The sequence below is a fragment of the Hordeum vulgare genome, chromosome 3H, assembly GCF_904849725.1.
Source record: "Hordeum vulgare subsp. vulgare chromosome 3H, MorexV3_pseudomolecules_assembly, whole genome shotgun sequence".
Taxonomy (NCBI): Eukaryota; Viridiplantae; Streptophyta; class Magnoliopsida; order Poales; family Poaceae; genus Hordeum; species Hordeum vulgare.
Genome location: NC_058520.1, coordinates 553,396,933 through 553,418,110, shown reverse-complemented (window position 1 = coordinate 553,418,110; position 21,178 = coordinate 553,396,933). Strand labels below are relative to the sequence as shown.

Sequence of the window (21,178 nt, the reverse complement as noted above, 5' to 3'; positions counted from 1 at the left end):
TATTTACCAATCAATATTATTTTTGAGCACTAACCTATTGACCTAGTGCCCAGTGCCAGTTGCTGTTTTATGTGTGTTTTTGGCTTTTCAGGTTTACAACACCAAACAAAGTCCAATTGCCACGAATTTTTTGGTGATTTTTTCTGGACCAAAAGAAGACTATGAAGCCTCGCGAGGGAAGAACGAGATAACAAGGCGTGGCCAGGGCCTAAGGCGCCCCGTGTTGCCTCATGCTCTCCTCGGTTGCCTCCTGGCATACCTATTCATCCTATAAATTCACATATATCCCCAAAACCCTAGAGAGCAACCCGAAACACTTTTTTCGCCGCCTCAAGTCTCTCTTCTGTCGTGTGCCCATTGGAGCCCTTTTCTGGTACCCTGCTGGAGGGGGATCGATCATGGAGGGTTCTACATCATCGTTGTTGTTCCCATGGTTATATGTGAGTAGTTCACCACAAACCTACTGGTTTGTATTTAGTACCTAGATGGCTATCTCTCTCTCTCTTGATCTTCAATACAATGATCATCACATCTTTGCTTTGATCTATCCGATGTAATTCTTTTGTGCGGCGCTTTTGTTGGGATCCGATGAATTATGGGTTTATGTTCAGACTATTCATGATAAATATTTGAGTTTTCTGTGAATTTTAGATATGATTCTTATGTGCATGATCATTATAACTTCATAAATCTCTCTGACCTATTGATTTGCTTTGGCCAATTAGATTGATCTTTCTTCAGTGAGAGGGGTGTGTTGTAGTGGGTTTAATCTAACGGATTTCTATATCCCAGTGAAAGAAAGGGGACAAGATACATATTTATATTGTTGCCACTAAGGATAAAATACTGGGTTAGTTCATATTAATTGAATTTTCTTTGTCTATATCATGTCAATGTTCTCCAAGCATTACTCTGTTTTACGTAATACTCTAGATGCATGCTAGATAGCGGTCGATGGGTGGAGTAATAGTAATTGGTGCAAGCAGGAGTTGACCTATTTGCTTATGGACGTGATGCCTATATACACAAGATCATTGGTGTGAATATCACATAACTTTGCACTTTTCTATTAATTGCCCAATAGTAATTTGTTTACCCACCGTATGCTTGCTTTCATGAGAGATGCCACTAGGGTAAACTATGGACCCCATGTCTATTCACTTATAAGTTTACAAACGATACAATTTCCTTGTTGCCTTTATTTAATTTTTATTTACTTTTCACTTTGCAACTTACAACCACACTACTTACTTGTTTGCAAAAAATGAGACCTTGCCCGCGTTGGGTTCAAGTGTTTGTTTCTCTTGTGTGCAGTCGCTGAAGATGGGGGTTGGTTGGTACTCATATTGGTTCGATAAACCTTTGTTATCTACCGAGGGATATACTTACCTATATTGTGTTGCATCACCCGTTTATCTTCATGGAAAACCCAACGCCGATCACAAGTACCAGGAAGGATTTCTGACGCTGTTGATGGGGAGTATCATCAACCTACTAACAAGTCACTTCAAACAAAGTATCATTCACTTGTTTTTCTTTGCTGTTTTACCTAGCTCGCTCCATAAAAATGAAAAATACGAAATTATTTATCTTTGCTAGTTTGCTTACTTAGTTATGCTATCTTTACCTTTGTCACACAAAAACAGAAAGTATAAACAAAAGCTCGAGATAAATGGATCCTCATCCACTTCTTAGCTTTTCAAAAGACCCGATTATGTTGAACCAATTGCTAGTGAGAGTGCACTAGATTATCTTTATGAGGTCTTGATTGGTAGTTTCTTGAATAAAAATCATGATTGCAATTTTGCTAGTATAAATTTTATGAATATCAATTGTGTTTATGATCATGATCGGGGTGATGATCATGATAATTCTTTTGATCATGATAATTCCGAGCTTCATGTTGACTCTACTATTGCTAATGATATTTGTAATGCTACTAAAAGTGGGTTTGGAAGAGTGTCTAATTTAGGTAATAATGGTCCCACTACTTTGGAGACTCGTCAATCTTATGATTTTTTAAATAAAAGTGGGTTTGGAGAGGCCATGACTTTAGTTAATGTTAATCCCACTATCTTGGAAGATTGTTAAACTTTTGTGCATGTGGATCATGGAGAAAATATTTTATACAATATCTATATTGTTGAATTTGAATATGATCCTCCACGTGATTATTATGAGAGAGGCAAATATGGTTACAACAATTTTTATGTTGCTCACTTACCTCTCTTTGTGCTGAAATTATTAATGCATCACTCTTCCTATTTGTGTATGCTAGATTCCACTTGGCTTGAGAATTTGTCTTTCTATAAAATTCCTATGCATAGGAAGTATGTTAGACTTAGATGTATTTTTATCATGTTTTTTATGCTCTTTTTGTGCTTCAATTCTTGTCTACTAGGTGAGCATCATTGAAATCACAAGACTATCCTAATGGCTATAAAGAAAGAGCTTGTTGGAAGACAACCCAATCCTTTCTGTTTCTGTGTGATAACATGATTGTTGCCTCTGTAATGATTGTGTTTTTGTGATCAAATTCGTGTTTGTGTCAAGTAAAGCCTTTGGGATGATTTGAATAATAGTAGAATTCATGCGGTGCAAAAATAGAAACTTTAGCGTAGAGTGCAGATTTTTTTGGATTTTACTAGGACTTATTTTTTATTTGAATTTTGTACACAGTATTTCTATACAAATTCCCGAGGTCTTCCTAATTTTTCAGAAATTTTGGAGTTAAATAAGTATGGTACTTAACTATATCGTTACAAACTATTCGTTTTAGACACATTCTGTTTTTGCTTGCATAGTTTGCTTGTTTTGATGATGTTATGGATTTATCGAGGGGTATAAGTCATGGTGAAGTTAGAATACAGTACATTATGCAATAATAAAATATAAATCAATTTATAACAGTAACTAAAGTACTTGATATGTTTATTATATTAACGAATCTCATGAAGTTTCTATTGAGTTTTGTGTGCTGAATTTTTTAAGTTTTGGGTGTTATAGTGATGGGCGAAGAAATAATAAGCGGCAAGAGCCTAAGCTTAGGGATGTCCAAGGCACCCCAAGGTAATATTCTAGGAAGATTCAAGCATCTAAGCTTGGAGATTTCCTGGAAGGCATCCCCTCTTTTGTCTCAATCCATCGATATGTCACTTGGAACTACATTTTTTATTCATTACATGATATGAATTTTTCTTGGAACGTCGTTTTCTTTAGTTTTTTTTATTTTTTTTATTTTTAGACAATCATTGTTCTATGAACCCATCCACTTGAGAGAGACACACGATCACCATAATTTATTAGAAAACTCTTTGTGCTTAACTTATATCTTTCGAGATTAGCAACTGCTCTAGTACTTTACTTATATCTTTTAGAGCACGGTGGTGTATAGATTTTATAAAAATAATTGCACTCTAGTTCTTCATTTATATTTGTTTGAGAGTTAATAAACAACGACGGTAATTTGTATGGCTCATAAGATTAGTACAAAATAATAGGTATTCAATAAGTACATAATTAAAACCACATGTAGCACGTAAAAGAGAATTATGGTTAATGATATTAACGTAGTAATGAAAAAACGCATGAGTGCATAATCATTAGTTAATGTAGGTATCTTGAATCAGAGGTGTTAACTTTCTGTTCACCCAGATAATTTTATGGCATGGTACCGTGATGAAGTATTCTCCTACACGGACGACACTACAGTGCGGGTGCCAGTGATACAACGCGCCCTTTTTTAGGGAGTACAAGGAGCCAACGAGCATGCAACACATGCGCTGCAGGTGTGTTGATCGTTTTTTGTTGTGCAAGTTATATAAAATAAAAATGACAACTTCGGCATAATTAAACTGACAACTAGAGTGCACTCTCTCGGTAAAGGAATATAAAAACATAATTTTTTACGGAGGAAGGAATTTGTTTTGGCAAACATATGAAATAAAGTTTACAACTTTGGCACGACGACCAGCGTGTAATTCTTTTGGCAACATGAAATAATTAAAAACTCGCAACTACATATTTCTATGGCAACTAAGTTAATTTAACCTGGACACTAAGTGGTACATAATTTGACAACTAAATGATAATAACATTTTTAATACATATTTTTATGTCAATTTTTTCATACACATTCACCGTTTTTGGTATTTAACATACTATTAACATTCGTTTTTTCAAATATAGGTATCTGACATATTTTGTAAAAACGTGTTAAACATTTTTGGGATGGTATGAAATTTGTTTAAACCTATGTGAAATTTTTGTACATTGTATGAATTATTTTAATGTAACGAACATTATTTGAAATGTGTTAACATTTTTAAAATGCAACATACATTATTGAAATTCTAGATATATTTTTTATAATATTTAAATATAGTTTTAAAGGCCACATACATTTTTATAATGCTTGAATATTTTTAAATGTCACAAATACCAAAATGTAAGTATGAACAAAAAAAGATAAATGGGCCGGCCCAGCGCGGAGGAATAAATGTTTAGCCCTCAAAAGTGTAAAAATATTCGAATCTACGTTTGATTTTATGGTTTTGTGATAAAGACAACTTTTTTAGCAAACAAAAAAATAAATAAATGGGCAGGCCCAAGACCGTGGTCAACATTGCGGCCCACCAGCCAGCCAGGCAAATCCGGGTTAACATTTGTGAAGGTTTGACTTAGACCGAAATTACGTAGTTCAGGATGATTGATAGAGATTTTGATTTAAGAGTTCATTTTGTTTAATCTTTATAAATTCAGAATGTAAAATGGACTTTTTCCTTTGGCAAAGCTGCTACTCGCGTGTCGCGTCATGGTTGCACTTGTGTACAGCACCGCTCATCGGAGTGGACGCGTGGACAGATTACGAGAGAGATTGCACATGCACCGGAGCACCCACGCCGCTCGGCGGCCTAGTACTTTTTTTTGGAGGGTCACGGTAGCCTAGCACTGCCACAGCGTGCACGCTTCGGTTCCGGCCACGGGAAAACGTTTGGTGGATGGAGGCGCTGGGCCTCCTGGGCCGCGCGTGCCGCCTCGGCCACTCCTGCCGCCGCAGCACGGCCACTCCTTCCCCTCCCCCTCCTCGCAGCAGCAGCAACCGCGGCAGAGCCGTGCGCGCCGGAGCCAAAGCCGCCTCGTCGTCCGCGCCGCAGGCGATGGAGGCCAAGCGGGAGGAGAAGCCGAGGGTGGTGACGCTCCGGCCGGTGGAGGCCACGCCGGAGTCCTTCGCGCCCTTCGGGCAGGTCATCGCCGCCTCCCCCGACGGCGACCAGTTCGGCCCCCACGACGCCCAGCTCGACCTCAGCCGCGGCATCCCTAGGTTCGATTCTGCACACGCTAGTAGTACCAATCAATCATCCTCTTCTACCTGAACTAGACCGAAGATTCTGAATTTGTATTTGCCCCTCTCCGTCTTTCCAGGTTCTACATCATGAGATTGGAGAGCAGGCCGCTCAAGTTCTCGGCAATCACCCACCACGCCAGCGTGACGCAGTGCCTGGGCTCCATCGGCGGCCAGGACTGGTACCTCGGCGTGGCCAAGCCTTCCATCGTGAACGAGCACAGTGGCCAGGATGGTGGCAGGAGTCCCGTGCAGTCGCGCGCCGGGCACTACTATCTGCCTCCCGATCCAGCCGAGGTCTGCGTCTTCCGGGTCTCCGGCCCCAAGTTCCTCAAGCTGCACGCCGGGACCTGGCACGCCGGGCCGCTGTTCAAGGCAGACGCCGTGGATTTCTATAACCTGGAGCTGAGCGACACCAATGTGAGTGAAATGTCATTGCACCAGTATTTATAAGTTGGGTGCGGCTAGATCTTAGTTCAATTAGACTTAACCAAGTCTCGGTCAAGTGACAGAACATATAAAAAAGAAGAAAGAAAAACTTAAAAGAAAATGTTCACGGATCTCCACTTAAGGTCTCATGAATATAGCATCGACTAAGGCTTGGTTAAGTCTCAATCGACTGAGATTTAGCAGTCCTGTTATAGGTTCCATTACTGCATTTAGTGCGCTTGGAAAACAATAGTAGTTCCATCTGGCTTCTAATTAAGGCCCTGTTTGGAACCATAATAGATTATCATAATCTGGATTATGAAGATAGATTATATAACCTGGTTTATAAAAATAATCTAGGTGGACATGTTTGGATGCGAGATTATATAAACTGTAGTCCAGGTTTTACATTACATAATGACCTGTCTGCCCTCTTTTTTTTTTAAAAAAGAGGGTGGCGGTGGCAGGAATGTAATTATCTTCAACTTTACAAGGATAATGGGTCATTAGCAATCCATAATCTGATTTTAGCTGGGGTAGAGTACCTTGTGAGTTTTTAATAATCTGTCCATCTAGTTTCTATAATCTACACAATAATCTGTCCTGTTTGGAGACATAATAGATTATAAAAACTGGATTATATAATCTGAATGGTTCCAAACAGGGCTAATTCTAGTAGTTTTGGTCAGCTATGCAGTTGCAGTGTCATTGTTAGTTGGAATAAATTTGAACTTATTAGCTATATCACCGGTCTTAATTTTGAAATTCAAGAAGATAATAGTTCCTTTTGAAGTACGGAGTAGCTTCTATGGTAGTCCCCCGGTCATACTAACTTTTTTGTGAATCGGATGTATATAGACACGTTTTAGTGTGCTTGTTCATTCATTTCAGTCCGTACAGGGAGTACTACTTTAGACAGTACTGAAGTTGCTGCCTCAATTTTCATAAATTTCATGAGGCAGTTTATAATATACTACCTTTGTGACAAAATATAAGACATTTTTGCAGTTCAATTTAGTTACAGAGGTAGTAGAGTACTACTTTTTGTGCATTTTTTCACACTTTGCACACAAGTACGTTATACCTAAAGATTTAATTTCAGAGAGTTTGTTAGACAGTTCATGATGAGTTCACAATTGTGTACACATTTCGAATTTCAATTATGAAGCTTTCACTTAGTCCATGTGCTACTGCTACTCACGGTGGGACTGGGATCAGGTGACTTGTGTCTAGCAAGTCACCTTGTAACTGGCCCCCTCTCATCAGCCCTCCAAACAACATCCAACGGACAGCAGTGATGTTAAGTAAAAGAGGCATTCATACTATGCCTGAACATCCATCCAACACAGCAAAAAAAAAAGAAGCTTCAGTTAGACTTGGCTGTTTAGTCACTACTCCCTCCGTTCCTAAATATAAGTCTTAAGATATTTCACTAGGAGTCTACATACGAAGTAAAATGAGTGAATCTACACTCTAAAACATGTCTATATACATCCGTATGCAGTCCACTAATGAAACCTCTTTAAAGACTTATATTTAGGAACGGAGGGAGTACATAATACAAATGACAATTTTCAGTCAGCTAACAATATGAACTTAACAGTAAGCAGATAAATTAGCATAGATAAGCTTGTACAATTTTCAGTCCTTCCATACAGTACAGTTTTCTTCAGATTTCTTAAGAGACAACAAGCCACTTGTCAATAATAATGTTCAGGACTGCATTTAGTTCGTCTGGAAAACAATCGTTCCATCTGGCTTGTAATAAATCCGAGGTAGTTTTGTCCAGCTTTGCAGTTGCAGTGTCGTTGTTAGTTATAAAACTGGACTTCATAGCAACAACCTTAATTAGGAAATGGCAGGGAAACCACAATACTAGGATAAAGAGTGTCTTTTGAAGTAGTAGCTTCTATGCTTCTGTAGACAGTACTGTAGTTGCTGCTTCCATTTTCAGAAAGCCTGATAGAAGTATTATAGAAGTGCATCACTCATCTAACCGGAGTTGGAAACCAACCTGTCCTCCCGTTCTGTCCTGTCCTAGATTGAATAGTCTAATAAGTAGAGTTGAAGGCCTGATGTACTCCATCCAGATTTTTCTAATGGAAGAAATGCTGTGCGCCCTATCTAAAACAACTCGGTCGGGTACCATTTGTGCCAAACACACAATGTTGGCACTAAAAAAGGTTTGTTCTTCCAAGTAGTGGATCATCACATCCCCATCTCACTAGAAGAAGCTACTAATTGTACGCATAATGTGTAACTTTATCATCCCATCTGTATAGGATGTGAATGAATTCAAAGAATCATGTAACTTTATCCTGCTCTTGGTTTTGTTAGACATGGTTCTCTCGATTCTAATTTCTCAGCCGAGGGCAGTTGCTTCCCCTGGCTGCACGACAGTGGTAATTCCCATCTGGTCTGACGATGCTCGTGGAATCTGTAGGTCGTGGATCACACCACGCACCACTTCAAGGAGCACGACGGCGTAACCTTTACGATCGAGGACTGAGGACCCAGGCACAACAAAAAAACGGGTGCGCCTCGCTGATGCTGTTCTTCAGCCTTGCCTCTATGTACTCTTTGACGTGTGATGAACATGAACATCCAGTATGTATGTATGTGCAATAATCTACTTACTGCAAGTCATTTTATACGTACTTACGTACGCATCAGCTGCTCGGTGAGCGTTTATTATTTGTGTCGTTGTTTCTGGTGACACGCATCATAACGCCAGGCCGAGCTGTGCGGCGCCGGCCATGCCCCAGCGAGCGGCAGCCGGCCGCGCCCTGCACATGGGCGGGCGGCACGGAGGGCCGTCGTGAATGCGTGACCACCGCCGGGCCGGGCCCTCCCTGCGCGCTACACGTGTCACCCTACTATGCGTCCACGCCATGGTGGGTGCAGGCCCCGTCGGCATCCACGTCTGCCCGTCCGGCCGCCGTAGCGATAGTTGGCGCTGGCGCATTGGTCAGAGAAAGCAAACACAGCACCCATGCCGATTACCCGCCTCTCCAAATTAATTAGCAACGACTTTATATTAAGCGCACGGCGCGAGGTAGCAAAGTACCCCTCCCTGTCCGTCTGCTCGACCCGATCAACTCAACTCGTCAGCAGCAAGCAACCAACCGCTCTTTTTAGCCCCCGCTCGCTCCACCCTCTCCTCCCCCTCCCTCCCCCACTCCGGCCGTCCAGAAAGCGGAGTGCCGCCGTCGACGATCGCCGTCCGTCCATGGTGAGGTCCAACTCCATCGACAGCTGCTACTCCTCCATCCAGGACGTCACCTACAGGTAGCCTCCGGTTCCCGCTCCACCGGTGCTTGCGTCGTGAAACTAGCTGGCATGATTTCGGTTTTTCTGATCCGCTTGCCGCTTGGCTTGGTTCCTCCCGGTCCACCAACGGCAGTTGCGGCTACTGCGGCTACGCGCTGAACCTGAGCTCGGCGGCGCGGAACACGGCGGGCATCGGCTCCAAGTACGGCAAGCAGATCAGGAAGAAGGGCGTCGTCGCCTTCGTCGCCGTCGACGAGACACGCTTCACGCAGGCCGACGAGGTCACCTGCGCGCCCCGCCTCCGCCCCTGGACCTGGCGCCTCTTCCGGCGGAGGTCGCGCCTGCTCTGCGGCAAGTGCGGCGGCCGCATCGGCGCCGCCTACGAGGTCGATGAGGACGAGGAGGACCCCGCCGGACTGTCCGCGTGCGCCGGCTCGGACGACGACGACCCGCGGACGAGCCCGGGCGACGGCGGCGGCGCCACCAGAAGGAGGAGCTACCTCATCAGGATCGGCGCGCTGCAGCCCTGCACGGATGACTCTCCTGCTGCTGACGACCCCTTCTCTCTATGACAGGCTGCGGCCCTCTATTCCACGACACGGTTTGCTGAATTTTGTTTCTTTGTTCATAGCAAGTGCTACAGGATAGACAGGGTTTGATGTGTGTAAGTTGATCCTATAGTTTTTGTGTCCTGGTAATGGAGTGAGCCATGGTTGCAGTTTTGGGCCACCTTGTGTCTGTCAATGGCTTAATTATAGCTTTCTGTGTGGGTTTTTCTTTTCCATCAGCACCACCTACTTGAAGTACTCATGATATCTAAAATTGTGGAGACTGTTTTGATTATCGACAGATAAATACAAGTATATTTCAGTTTGTCATCACTAATTCCATAAGCTGTCTGACAAGATAAATTCATGTGATGGACCATTAGTATATGTTTATTATCATAATCAGTTCATCTATGCAGCTAAGTCGTTGGGAATTGAGAATGGGAGCACAACATTGAGGTTTGCAGTCAAGGCTCAGGTTAGTCCATGCAACCAGTACCTCGGTTAATCAGTTGGATTCAATCGTGAGAAACGCCATTTTTCTGATCAAAGAATTTGGATATGCAAAATGCCAGTTATTTTCTTTCTGTGCAGTGAGTAAATCTGGAAATTGTACTTCTCAAATAATCACTATATCATATACAAGGAGCTCTTTTAGCTGCAGTAGTACAAATGTCAGTTTCCCCTATTAGCTAAGATACATACATTTTCAATAGAGATAACTGAATTAAAATGTTGTAATGATCAAATCAAACAAAAAAAGAATGTGAAAAAACGGTGAATATGATTTTCATAGTTTACACTATCATTTGCTTCAAGTCGCTATTGAGTGGGCATTGGTGTGTCCTTCAAGAAGTGTCTGAATAGTATTAATGCTTGTCGAGGCCGGTGCAGAGGTACCTCATGCCCTGCACCTGCTACGGTGACGAGGGTTAGTCCTTTGTAAACCTGACTCCAACCTCCAACCTGCAAAACAGAGAAGTATTTGATGTCAGATCGAGACTGGTCTTTTTGGGACAGAATTCTCAATTTAGTGAATAACCATTTCAGTGAACCTACCTTCCCGTGGTCATACCAAGGGTACCAATTCATCAGCGTTGGTAGCTTGAGAGCGCTTATGGAATATCTTGTTGCAGTTATAGGAACCACAGCATCTGTATCCCCACTGTCAAAAAATAAAATGCATGGCCACTCATTATCCATGAGGTCAAGATAGTACAAATAGCAGCAGCCAGAAATCATTTCAGAATGTGATATCTGTGTTCATTCCCTTAAGGGGCAATACTCAAAATGTTTGGAGAAGATCTATATTTATACAGGCCGATATTAATATAAAGTGGTAGTTAGATGCTGCAGTTAACCATGCAGAACACACAAAAATAATTCCCTAACTCACAAACAAGTCGGACTACATGTTAAACTGAAAAAAACAGATATACTCGGTCATGCGGAATATAGGAAATCTGAAACAAGCAAGTGCTGGGCCTTCTGGCACGTACCTGAATACCCATATCCTGATACCAGCTGCAATTAGCTCATGGTAGATTGGAAGCATAGATCTGGGGGAATCCGCCCAATACGATCCGACAATATCACTGCAATTAATAGGCAAGTGAGTATATACATGCTTAAGAAAGGAACAGAATTTTAAGGTGTATTTTTCAGCTAAAGGGATTCGAACCTGCAAGTTTTCCAAGGGTATTTAATTCCAGTTGTGTTAGCGTGCAACGCCGTCTGTACTTCTGGCAGATTGTAGTATATATTTGAATATCTTTCGGTGCAAGGATCATAAGCTCTGGACAACCAAGGCTGTAAAAAGTATCACCAGCTTAAATATATAGACGAACAATATAATCAAAGAATATCTAGTTTCATAACATACAGCTATTCAACCAAATGAAAAATAACAATCCTAGGTGGATAAATAAAAAACAGAAATCGGACAAATAGTTAGATGCAAATTACTGTAGCAAATTGCATAAAACATTGTGTTTCATGTTGACATTCATGTCTATCTGATCTGAAGTATTTGATACAAGCTATAAAAATTCAGGCAGTGTAAAATGCCACGGTTGCACGAGGCTGCACTCAAGAATACATAAAACAGAACCTTCTAAAAACGTAAAATCTCCTGATTTAAAGTAACATCAAATATAAATTTCCTTAACAGAAAATTAATTAATTGCACCCATTACTCCATTGTATCAATGATTTTATGAAATTTTGTTCCCATTTATGAACTAATCCCTCCGTCCCAAATTAAGCGTGGCTGTCACTAAAGTTGTACTCCCTCCGTCCCAAATTAAGCATGGCTGTCACTAAAGTTGTACTCCCTCCGTCCCAAAATTCTTGTCCTAGGTTTATCTAAAAACGAATGTATCTAAATAGTAAAATGTGACTAGATACATTTATATTTAGACAAATCTAAGACAATAATTTTGGGACGGAGGGAATACTAAGTCAGCGATACTTATTTTGGGACGGAGAGAGCACTTGCTCCTTATTCAAGACCTATTGTGTTGATAGTAAACCAATTCGTTTCGGCCGATGTTTAACCAACATTTTGTTATTGGCATTGCACTGCTGATGGTTAACTAGTTCGGCTGATGTAAGAACTAGAATCTAGCAAGAAAGTTGCAAAATATTAAGCTATGAAATTTAGAAGCAAAGTACTTACATAGCGTCCTCCGAGGCCAAGTTTGAGAGAGGCTGAGCTATTGCAGGGCTTTGTATACAGGCTATAAGGGTCGATGTTGCCTTCTTCGGAACTAGCCAGGTTCAGGTTCTTGACACATTCAGGGGAAGGGTGCTCTGAGGAATCAAACAAGCATGTCTTCTTCAAGTTGTGGTAAGTGCTGTCAGAGATGAGGCCATGACTCCACCAGTACTCAAATGTGCCAAGATAGTCATTGTAGTCATCCGTAACCGCATTCCCCACCTTAATTTTCAGTGATAATAAGCTTTCAGAAACTGGCATTTGTATTGGAAAGTAAAATATGGATTTCAAATGTTTACCACGAATCCTTTGAGGTTAATTGCTGGATTCTGAATGCCCTTGCTCTTTTCATATATGAGCTTGGCTAGCTGAGGAACATAATGCCCTGAAAGTGCCATAAAACCAGCCTTACATCAAACAAGGAACCAGAAGATAAAATTCAAAAATTAGGCCCAATTTGGAAGATGGGTTCTTCACCACTTCCTGTGAATTTTTGGTGATATTCCTGCATTAGGAAGTATTAATACCTGCATAGCTCTCTCCAGCAATGTAGAATTCCCTGTACTTGTACTGTGGGAATCTCTCGAGCCAGTTCACGAGAAAGGCGTAGGCGTCCAGTGCTACAAGACAAGACAAAAAAAGAGATGCAAAGGACAGCAAGTTAGTATCAAAATTCCGGAGAATCGGTGTCACCGCCGGAAAGGTCGCACGAAGATGTCCATGAATCACCTGTCTTGGCGTCTCCCCCCGTGTACAGATCCATCGTCGTGTTGGAGTAGGAGAAGCCCACGCCGGCCGGCGACTCCAAGAAGAGCAAGTTGGCCGCTGCAGTCAACACCATGCGTAAATGTGGCGCTGCTAATAACTGGAGCTGGAGCTGGAGCTGGAGTACGCACCCTTGTTCCAGGAATGCTTGTTGAGGTAGAGCGTCTTCCCGTCGGGCCGGATGCGGAAGGGGCCGACCTCCTCGGACGCGCCATAGCCGACGGAGGAGCAGCCGGGCCCGCCGTTGAGCCAGAGGACGAGCGGCGCGACGGGCCCGGCCGCCGGCGCCGCCTCGACGAGCCAGTAGAAGAGCGCGCGGCCGCGGGCCTGGTTGACCGTGACGTAGCCCGAGTAGTGCGAGAAGTCCACGTTGGGCGGCTGCCCCGGGAGCTCCCGGATCCGGTCGCCCTCCTGGTCCGCCGGCGCTGCGGCGGCCGGCAATGACACCGACGCCGACACTAGCAGCGCCAGCAGCGCCGCGAGCCCGCGAGCCATCGGGTGGTGGTGGAGTGGAGGAAGCGGGCAGTGGAGCTGAGCTGAGCTTGCAAGCACGAAGCTCGCTTGCTTGCACTTGCACAGTACGCAAACGCTCGTGCTGTGCTGCCGCTGCTGACAGGAGCTTGGCCTATAAGATACTCAGGGCCACCACGAAGAAGGATGGGGGTTGCTTGCATGGATTTCAGCGGGGGATTTGATTTCTGATCCTTACGCCATGACAGCTCAGGGGCGCTGGGTCCCCGACGATAAAGAAATGGGGACGGCCGATCTCGTCACATTCCTTCTCATTCGCTCTGACCAGCGCGTCCGCCCCCACGGTGGGTACGGAGATTTTCCCGTGGCCACGCGATGATTGGCCGGCGGCGGGGGGCAGTACAGCTCGAGCTCAGGGTGGCGGGCGGAGGAGGGAAAAGGGAGGATCAGATCGTGTACTTGGGGGCACCGCGGCCTCGGCTGACTTGCAAGACTAAATTAGGTGCTCTCTGCTATGCTTTGGCCTACAGATCGATCGGCTGGCTGGCTGGCTGGCAGGCACCGCGGTATCGGCGGAGCAGCAGCGACGCGGAAAGTGGGTGGCCCGGGGTGCCGTGTCGGCAGCAGCGCAATAGTATAGTGAGCAGTGGCGGCGGCGAGGCGTGTGTGTGAACTGTGAATGGAGGCGGAAGGAAGAAGATGAGGCCAGGCACATGGGGCTGGACCGGACCGCTGGAGCCTTGGAGGGAAACGTGGGGTGGTGGCAGTGGCAGTGGCGGGAGGTAGCCGGGCAGCGCCAAAATAATAATGTGCGTCTCTCCGCTGTTGGCCGCGGCAGCTAGCGGCGTCCCGTCGTGCTCGCGCACGCGCCAGCGAAAGGGGCGGCCGAACCACCGCCGCGAGTGACCTGTGCTGGTTTGGTTTCCGAGGCGCCAAGCACACGCGGGACACCGAGAGCTGGAGTGGGTAAACCGGTTGACGACCCGATGGGGGATGGAGAATGAGATTAGGAATCTTGTTGCCTGCCTGCCGCTGTGATTAGCGGCAAAAGGGCTTTGCAGCGCTGTGATGATGGCGAGCAGGCAGAGAGCAGTCTCCCCGGAAAGAATAACATGCCGGCTGCCGCATGATTGCAGGGGCAGCACGCACGGGGAAAGAAAAGAAAGCACAGAGATTGCTTCGGGGAAACCGAAAGCACCACGTTTGGTTGTTAGGGCAACTCTAACTGATTCCCTGTATATAACCAAGGATCCGACTGAGTAATAAACCTTTGGTGAACTGCTTCTACTTCACTAAGTTCTTGTCGGACCTAACAGATCCCTTATATATATACTACATTTCAAATTTGTATAAAAGTATAAAAATTCATCTCATTGTCTTGACAACCGAATTTAAACAATCAAAATTTAACACATTGTCTTGACAACTAAAATTTAGACTAAATTTAAAACTTAAAATTAGAACTAAAATAAACGTAAACTTAAAACTAGAACTACTCTTCACCATCATCAATTCATCATCATCACCCTTAGCAAGGTCGAGACAACCTTGCCTGCTCATATCACCGTCCATTGGGTCTGGGCTGGTGTCATCGTTGTCGGGGTCGGGGAAGATGCGCCACATTCTTGAAGGTCGAACTCCTTCTCTTGCTCCTCATCGTCGGAGATGTTGATGACCTCCCCGTCGAACGTGTGTTACGCGAAGATCGCTCGCTCTGCCTCCAATAGCTAGGGGTATTGGGGACGGAGTTTCACCATGTACTTCTCGTCGACGACCTTCACCTCGCGGCGCTCCCTCGCCATGGCCGCATTCACCACTCCAGGTGTTAGCGGGACGAGGTGGACGGGTGTCGTCGGCCTCGATAAATTGAGGCGCGCCTCCGTGCGGTGGAACCGGGCTTGTCACCAGTCATATTCAAGCACCTCGAGCTACGTCGTATGGATGGACCCGAGCCACTTTCTGGTGTGGGTATCGCGGTCCATAATCTCCACCACCCACGTCCCTTACATTCGCTGCTGGACGTCGAGATATTTCCTCTACGGTTGCGGGAGGTTGGGGAAGTCAGAGATGCGGTGGACGGGCCGCCGATACGTCGGGGAAGTCAGAGAGGCGGTTGGCAGGGGCCGCCGATAGATCGGGGAAGTCAGAGATGCGGCGGGGGGGGGGGGGGGGGGGGCACATCGGCGGAGGAAGTGATCGTTTTACTCCTCGGAGCATCACGATGTTTGTAGTCCAGGCTGCTCTGCACCCTCGGTTGCCTTTTGTGGTGCCATTCGTGGCATCCAACGAGGTATGTAACCCAAAGTAAAAGGAGTTATCCATGTATGCTACTATGACTGGGTTTGACATCTTGTGTGAGCTTTTGACATTTCAGCTAGAACTCGTTACGCATAGCTTGGATGGTTCTTTATCCAAATAGCATAAAACTACTACTTTACAGGTTATGGTTCTAAAAAACTACACGTTTTTATTTTTCCTCAGATAACTAACAAATGGGTGGTTGGCTGTTTCAAAAAACCCAAAATGCTCCTCGTTAGCGATCTAAACCGTTTCTCACAGGTTGGACCAATTTCTAAACATTCTGTGTGTTTGACTGTTTTGTTTGACCGTTAACTTACATGTAGGACCTACATGTAAGTTACCTCTTCTTCCTCTTATCTTTTTCTCCCCCTTCTCCTCCTGGATCCGAGCTCCACCACCGCACCACCACCACTCGCCGCACGCCAAGCCAGGGTCGACCGTCGGAAGGGGCGCTGTGCGGAGGAGTAGCCGTCGGGCAGGGACTCGGGCCGTCGCGAACCGCGGGCCATGGCGGGGGGGGGGGGGGGGGGGGGGAGGAGGAGGAGGGAGCTCCATTTCGGAGCCATGGCAGCTGGTTGGCACGATCTTAACGGCGGCTGCTGGCCGACGAGAACGGCGGCTGGCGCGCTCCTCTCGGTCTTCAGCACAGGAGGGACCTGATGGATTTTTTTAAGTGTGTGTGGACCTGATTGCTTTTTTTAATTTTACACGGACATTGACATGTGGGCCTCATATGTCAGTTAACGGTCAAATAAACGGTCAAACAATCAGTTTCCTTACATGCAGGTCCAAACTGTCATCATCACGATTAATCGTCAAGCACTCCACGATTTGGGTTTTTAAAAACAGTGAACCACGCGTTTGGTAGTTTTCTGGAAAAAAACTAAAATCCGGTAGTTTTTTTGGGACCATAGCCTGTAAACTAGTAGTTTTATGCTATTTACTCAAAAGCTTAATGCTTGGGTCTAGCGTTCCTCTGACCGCTGTCCAGGTATAATATTGAGGGAGTAAAATGCACTACAGGTAATTTAACTTGCGTCGCGAGCTCGCTTTGGCCACTGTCCTTTGAAATACGGTCATTACGGTCACTTTGTAGGATGGGACGTGATTGTATGGTCACTGTTCACATATATGCCAGCTGGTACACCGCCGGTTTGACTACCTGTTGACTAGTGTCTGTGCTAGGTGTCGTTTGGAGAAGAGCAGCGCTGGCAAATTTATAGAAAACCCCTCCCATCTTCGTTTCAATCTTTGGTCGCCCTCCCACCCCTGTCTCTCCTCCTCCCCTATCTCGTGGTTTTGGTGGGTGGAGGTGACGACGCGCCCGAGGAGGGAGCAGTTGATCGTCGACGTTCTTGTCGTCGATGATTTTTGGTGTCAGGTCGAAAGGATTGGCTGCGGAGGAGGGTATCGCCACCCTGATGAAGAGAAGGCGTCGTCGCCATGGCTTCAGTTCGTCGCCCGGATGGAGCCCCTGCCCCACACTAAGTGGATATTTCTGGCCTATTTGACATCTAATCGAGTTATGTAGAGATGAGATTCAGTTTATCTAGGGTTTCTATTAATTATGTCCGCATTGGGAGAGATTCTAGAGTTTTGTGGATCGAACTGGGGGTTTTCTAGTAGGGTTTTTGCCACGGCATGAGAAGTTGAATATATGCTTGATTTCACTTCCAATTGTGTTTGTTTGTCATGTCTTGGGAAGAATTTCACATAAATGGTTCCTTAATTGTGTACTCAATCGTGTACTCAATCGTGTACTAGGGTTCAGATTTTGTGCTAGGGTTTATCGATTGGGAGTTTAGTGTAGGGTTTATTGTTCAGATAGAAGGTTGAATTTTGGGTCAATTTTGTGATAATCATTTGTGTCTCTATTAAATTTGAAAGCTTTTTGTAATAGGAGCACGCAGTGATAAATTCTCAGTTCTATTTCATCATGGGGGCTTTTTCATGGGTCAAAGAGGCAACAAAAGCTATGTCAATGGACACGAAGTGTGGTATGATCAAGTTGGCAGGTTAACTTTGTCTCCAATCATGATGGAGCATATGGTAGATGAGATAGGATGGGAGATGGCTAGAAGGATAAAAGCAAACTACTGCATTTCTATTCTTGACATCACGAGAAATGCATTGACACAGATGAGGAGTGAGGAAGATACTGATCAAATGATGACATTTCTATCAATAGGCCATCATTTGTTTGATATTTATCTTGACCACGATGACAGTTTGCATAGTAGCAAGGATGGTGATGATGTAGTCAACAATCCTTGATCCCATCTGCCACCAGTGTTCAATCCTTCCAAACAAAAGAGCACTGCCAATCCACCAGAAGATGATCCTATTTCAATTCAAATAGTTTATCCAAGCAATGCATAAGTTGAAGTTGATGATGGGAATCCATTTATTTTTGCAAATAGGACACAAAACAATGACTCACATCATTTGGAACATTTGTAGGAAGAGATCATCGCTAAGGCTGAACAACATGAAGAGCATTTGGATGCTAGTGGAGCACATGCAGAGAATAGTGGTGTGGGGAGGGAGGAAGACATGGATACAAGAGCCAAGAGGGGAAGGAAAGATGGACTGTCAGCATCAGACTGTGACTGAGATGACAGTGATTTTGGTCCAGTTGCCATGTTTGATAGTGACTTTGATAGCAGTGATGGTGATGATGATCTATACGCTGACAATGTGGATGAAGATGAGCCAGTGGAGTCAAAGGATATGGTGAATAGGGGAGATAGAGGACAGGTAAAACAAGGTCCACCTCCAAAAGATGAATACATGTCTCATTATGAATTAGAAGGTGAAGACTTATGGGCACCAGATTCAGATGATGGAACTCATGCCAAGTTTAGAGCTTTCAGAAAGGAGGGCCTGCACTATCCAAAATTCCACGTGGGTCAAGTATTTGAGAATGTTGAATTGTTAAGGAAAGCTATAAAGGAGTATAACTGCAAAAACAGAGTTGATGTGAAGTTGCGAGTGAATGACAAGAAGAGAGTGAAGGCAATATCTGATGAGGACTGCACTTGGTATTTATGGACATCATATGACAATAGGACCAAATGTTTCATGCTCAATAGGTATGTGGAAGAGCATACATGTTGCAAGAAATGGAAGATCAAAGCATTTACTGCACCATTCCTTGCAAAGAAATATCTTGAGAGTTTCAGAGCAGATCAAGATATGAACTTGAGGAACTTATCAAGAGTAGTACAAAAAGAATGGCACATGACACCATTCAGGACTAAGCTACAAAGGGCAAGGAGGTTGGCCATGAAGCTAATCCATGGTGATGAAGAGGGACAATACAAGTTGCTATGGGATTATGGAAATGTGATAAGGAGGAGCAACCCTCGTAGTTCATTCTTCTTGGCACTTGATGATGAAGCTAGGTTCAACAAAGCATACATGTGTCTTGATGCTTGTAAAAGAGGTTTCCTTCAAGGATGCAGGCATGTGATTTTCATAGATGGGTGCCATATAAAGACAAGATATAGGGGTCACTTGCTTGTTGCAGTTCGCATAGATCCTAAAAATTGCATCTTCTCAATTGCAATTGGTGTTCTGGAAGTGGAAGACATGCCAAACCGGGTTTGTTTTCTTGAGAGGCTTAAGATGGATCTTCGTATCAACAACACCTCACCCTGGACCATTATGTCTGACAAACAAAAGGGTCTCATTACATACTCCCGATGTTAGCTCTGACAAACAAAAGGCTACTATCGAGTACCAAGGGTGACACCTCGTTACGTACTCCTGATGTTAGCTCTGTAGATAAGTTAACTAGTTGTGGTTTACGAAGGGTGATTCCTCCTTCGCCACCTCGGATAACGACTCTGTCATGCAACCCCTCAAGTGTCGACCATCGAGGGTGATTCCTCCCTGGTCACCTTGACGGTTACATCGTTCGGAATCCATTCAGGGTTATACCTCGGATCCCTCTGATGTTACAGCCACACATATACTTGACCTTACTACTGGGAACATGATGAAAGGTGTGTTGCATGTGGATTCCCGTGTGATTGTGACGCGGTGTGGTCGGGCATTATTGGCCCTTGTCACACATCCTCGAGATGGGGCGACGGGACCACATATCATGGATTGTTGATCATCCCGCAAGTTAATTAAAATGCTAATGGGATTTGGGTATTTGATCTGAGTTGGTGGTTGACCTATTTCGCACTAACCTTCACGTGGGAGAAGTTATGGGTACTCAACGTCGTTGTATCAGCCGAAGCTCTTTGGACGCCTGAGTGGTCCGCGTAATCATTGACCATGTATTAGAGGTTCTAGGACTAACCTCGGCCGCCCTTGCAACGTGCAGGAGCGCAAAGGGCGATTGTCCCAAGATCCCTGCATGCCTAGGATGTAGACCGACGGGCTGGCCACTTTGTTGAGCCTAGGTAGGGCTGCGACGTGTTGATCTTTCGAGGCCAGGCATGACCGAGGAAAGTGTGTCCGACCAAAGTTGATCAAGCATGTTGGGAAATGTGGTGCATCCTGGATGAAATTAACTATTCGAATAGTCGTTTCCACGATAACAAGACGACTTGGAAATGTATCCCGATCTAATACAACTAGAACTGTGACTTAACTGGAATGCTTGGCTTCGAGATTCCTTTCTCACAAGGAGTCAAGGAAACGATCTCTAGGCGCGACCTAATTAATTTTATTCCAACAATATGACTATATATATGTGTTATCTATCTACACTCTTCTAATGCTGCAAGACACTAAATATGCTAGTCTTCGATAGGATTGGACCTTCTGTCCATTCTCGCATTGTTGCAGTCAGTCTAGATATAGCCCATTCCTTTGATACTGATGGGTACTTAGCATAGTTCTGATGTCATTCTTGCGAGTAATTTGGATGAGTACTCATTGTTGCATTGCTCCCTCTTTTCCCCTTGATACGATTTCTGTGACCAGATGATGTGTTAGAGCATATTTCTCCATATGTGGTTTTGGTAATTGATGACAATACCTATGGACTAATGGTTGCCTTAAGTTTTATTGGAAGGATTTGTCCATAGGCACTTATTGAAATCCATCTGTTGGTTTCAAGGAGTTTATATGAGCACCAAGGTGGTATTCAAAGTATTATCCAAAGATTGGTCATAAAGACACAAGGTTGATCAAGACTAAGCAGAGAGTAAATCAATATGATCAACACACAAAGCGTACAAGATGTACCGGGAAGGATCAAGTGATCCCATGGTATGGTAAGCATTGTCCATAACGCTTTTGTGTACTAACCCATATCTTCGTGAGAGTTCTATGTGGGGTTAGGTGTGTTTCCATGGGTTTGCATCAATAGAAAGA

General features: G+C 44.4%; 3 protein-coding genes across 3 annotated transcripts; 2 read left to right on the top strand and 1 right to left on the bottom strand.

Annotated features, from left to right (window-relative positions):
* Nucleotides 1-4,889: 4,889 nt before the first annotated feature.
* Nucleotides 4,890-8,445, top strand: LOC123444978. The gene is made up of 3 exons (XM_045121886.1): nucleotides 4,890-5,323; nucleotides 5,425-5,764; nucleotides 8,217-8,445. Exons 1-3 carry the CDS (start codon nucleotides 5,001-5,003, stop codon nucleotides 8,280-8,282), a joined length of 729 nt encoding a protein of 242 aa, XP_044977821.1. The 5' UTR covers nucleotides 4,890-5,000; the 3' UTR covers nucleotides 8,283-8,445.
* Nucleotides 8,446-8,669: 224 nt separating this feature from the next.
* Nucleotides 8,670-9,928, top strand: LOC123444977 (uncharacterized protein At4g08330, chloroplastic-like). The gene is made up of 2 exons (XM_045121885.1): nucleotides 8,670-9,061; nucleotides 9,177-9,928. Exons 1-2 carry the CDS (start codon nucleotides 8,766-8,768, stop codon nucleotides 9,613-9,615), a joined length of 735 nt encoding a protein of 244 aa, XP_044977820.1. The 5' UTR covers nucleotides 8,670-8,765; the 3' UTR covers nucleotides 9,616-9,928.
* Nucleotides 9,929-10,189: 261 nt separating this feature from the next.
* Nucleotides 10,190-14,811, bottom strand: LOC123444976 (serine carboxypeptidase-like 27). Its single transcript, XM_045121884.1, has 9 exons — nucleotides 13,204-14,811; nucleotides 13,037-13,132; nucleotides 12,835-12,927; nucleotides 12,607-12,692; nucleotides 12,269-12,529; nucleotides 11,273-11,400; nucleotides 11,091-11,186; nucleotides 10,651-10,756; nucleotides 10,190-10,557 (listed from the first exon to the last, which is right to left on the bottom strand). The coding sequence occupies exons 1-9, from the start codon at nucleotides 13,565-13,567 to the stop codon at nucleotides 10,414-10,416; spliced, it is 1,374 nt and encodes a 457-aa protein (XP_044977819.1). The 5' UTR covers nucleotides 13,568-14,811; the 3' UTR covers nucleotides 10,190-10,413.
* Nucleotides 14,812-21,178: the final 6,367 nt, after the last annotated feature.

Coding starts and splice junctions, on each gene's coding strand:
- LOC123444977 (XM_045121885.1), top strand. CDS start 8,766: ATGCCGATTACCCGCCTCTCCAAATTAATTAGCAACGACTTTATATTA. Junction 9,062..9,176: donor ATCCAGGACGTCACCTACAG/GTAGCCTCCGGT, acceptor CACCAACGGCAG/TTGCGGCTACTGCGGCTACG.
- LOC123444976 (XM_045121884.1), bottom strand. CDS start 13,567: ATGGCTCGCGGGCTCGCGGCGCTGCTGGCGCTGCTAGTGTCGGCGTCG. Junction 11,401..12,268: donor TTGGCCTCGGAGGACGCTAT/GTAAGTACTTTG, acceptor TACTTTTTACAG/CCTTGGTTGTCCAGAGCTTA. Junction 10,757..11,090: donor ATCAGGATATGGGTATTCAG/GTACGTGCCAGA, acceptor ATTTTTTGACAG/TGGGGATACAGATGCTGTGG.
- LOC123444978 (XM_045121886.1), top strand. CDS start 5,001: ATGGAGGCGCTGGGCCTCCTGGGCCGCGCGTGCCGCCTCGGCCACTCC. Junction 5,324..5,424: donor CTCAGCCGCGGCATCCCTAG/GTTCGATTCTGC, acceptor CCGTCTTTCCAG/GTTCTACATCATGAGATTGG. Junction 5,765..8,216: donor TGGAGCTGAGCGACACCAAT/GTGAGTGAAATG, acceptor TGGAATCTGTAG/GTCGTGGATCACACCACGCA.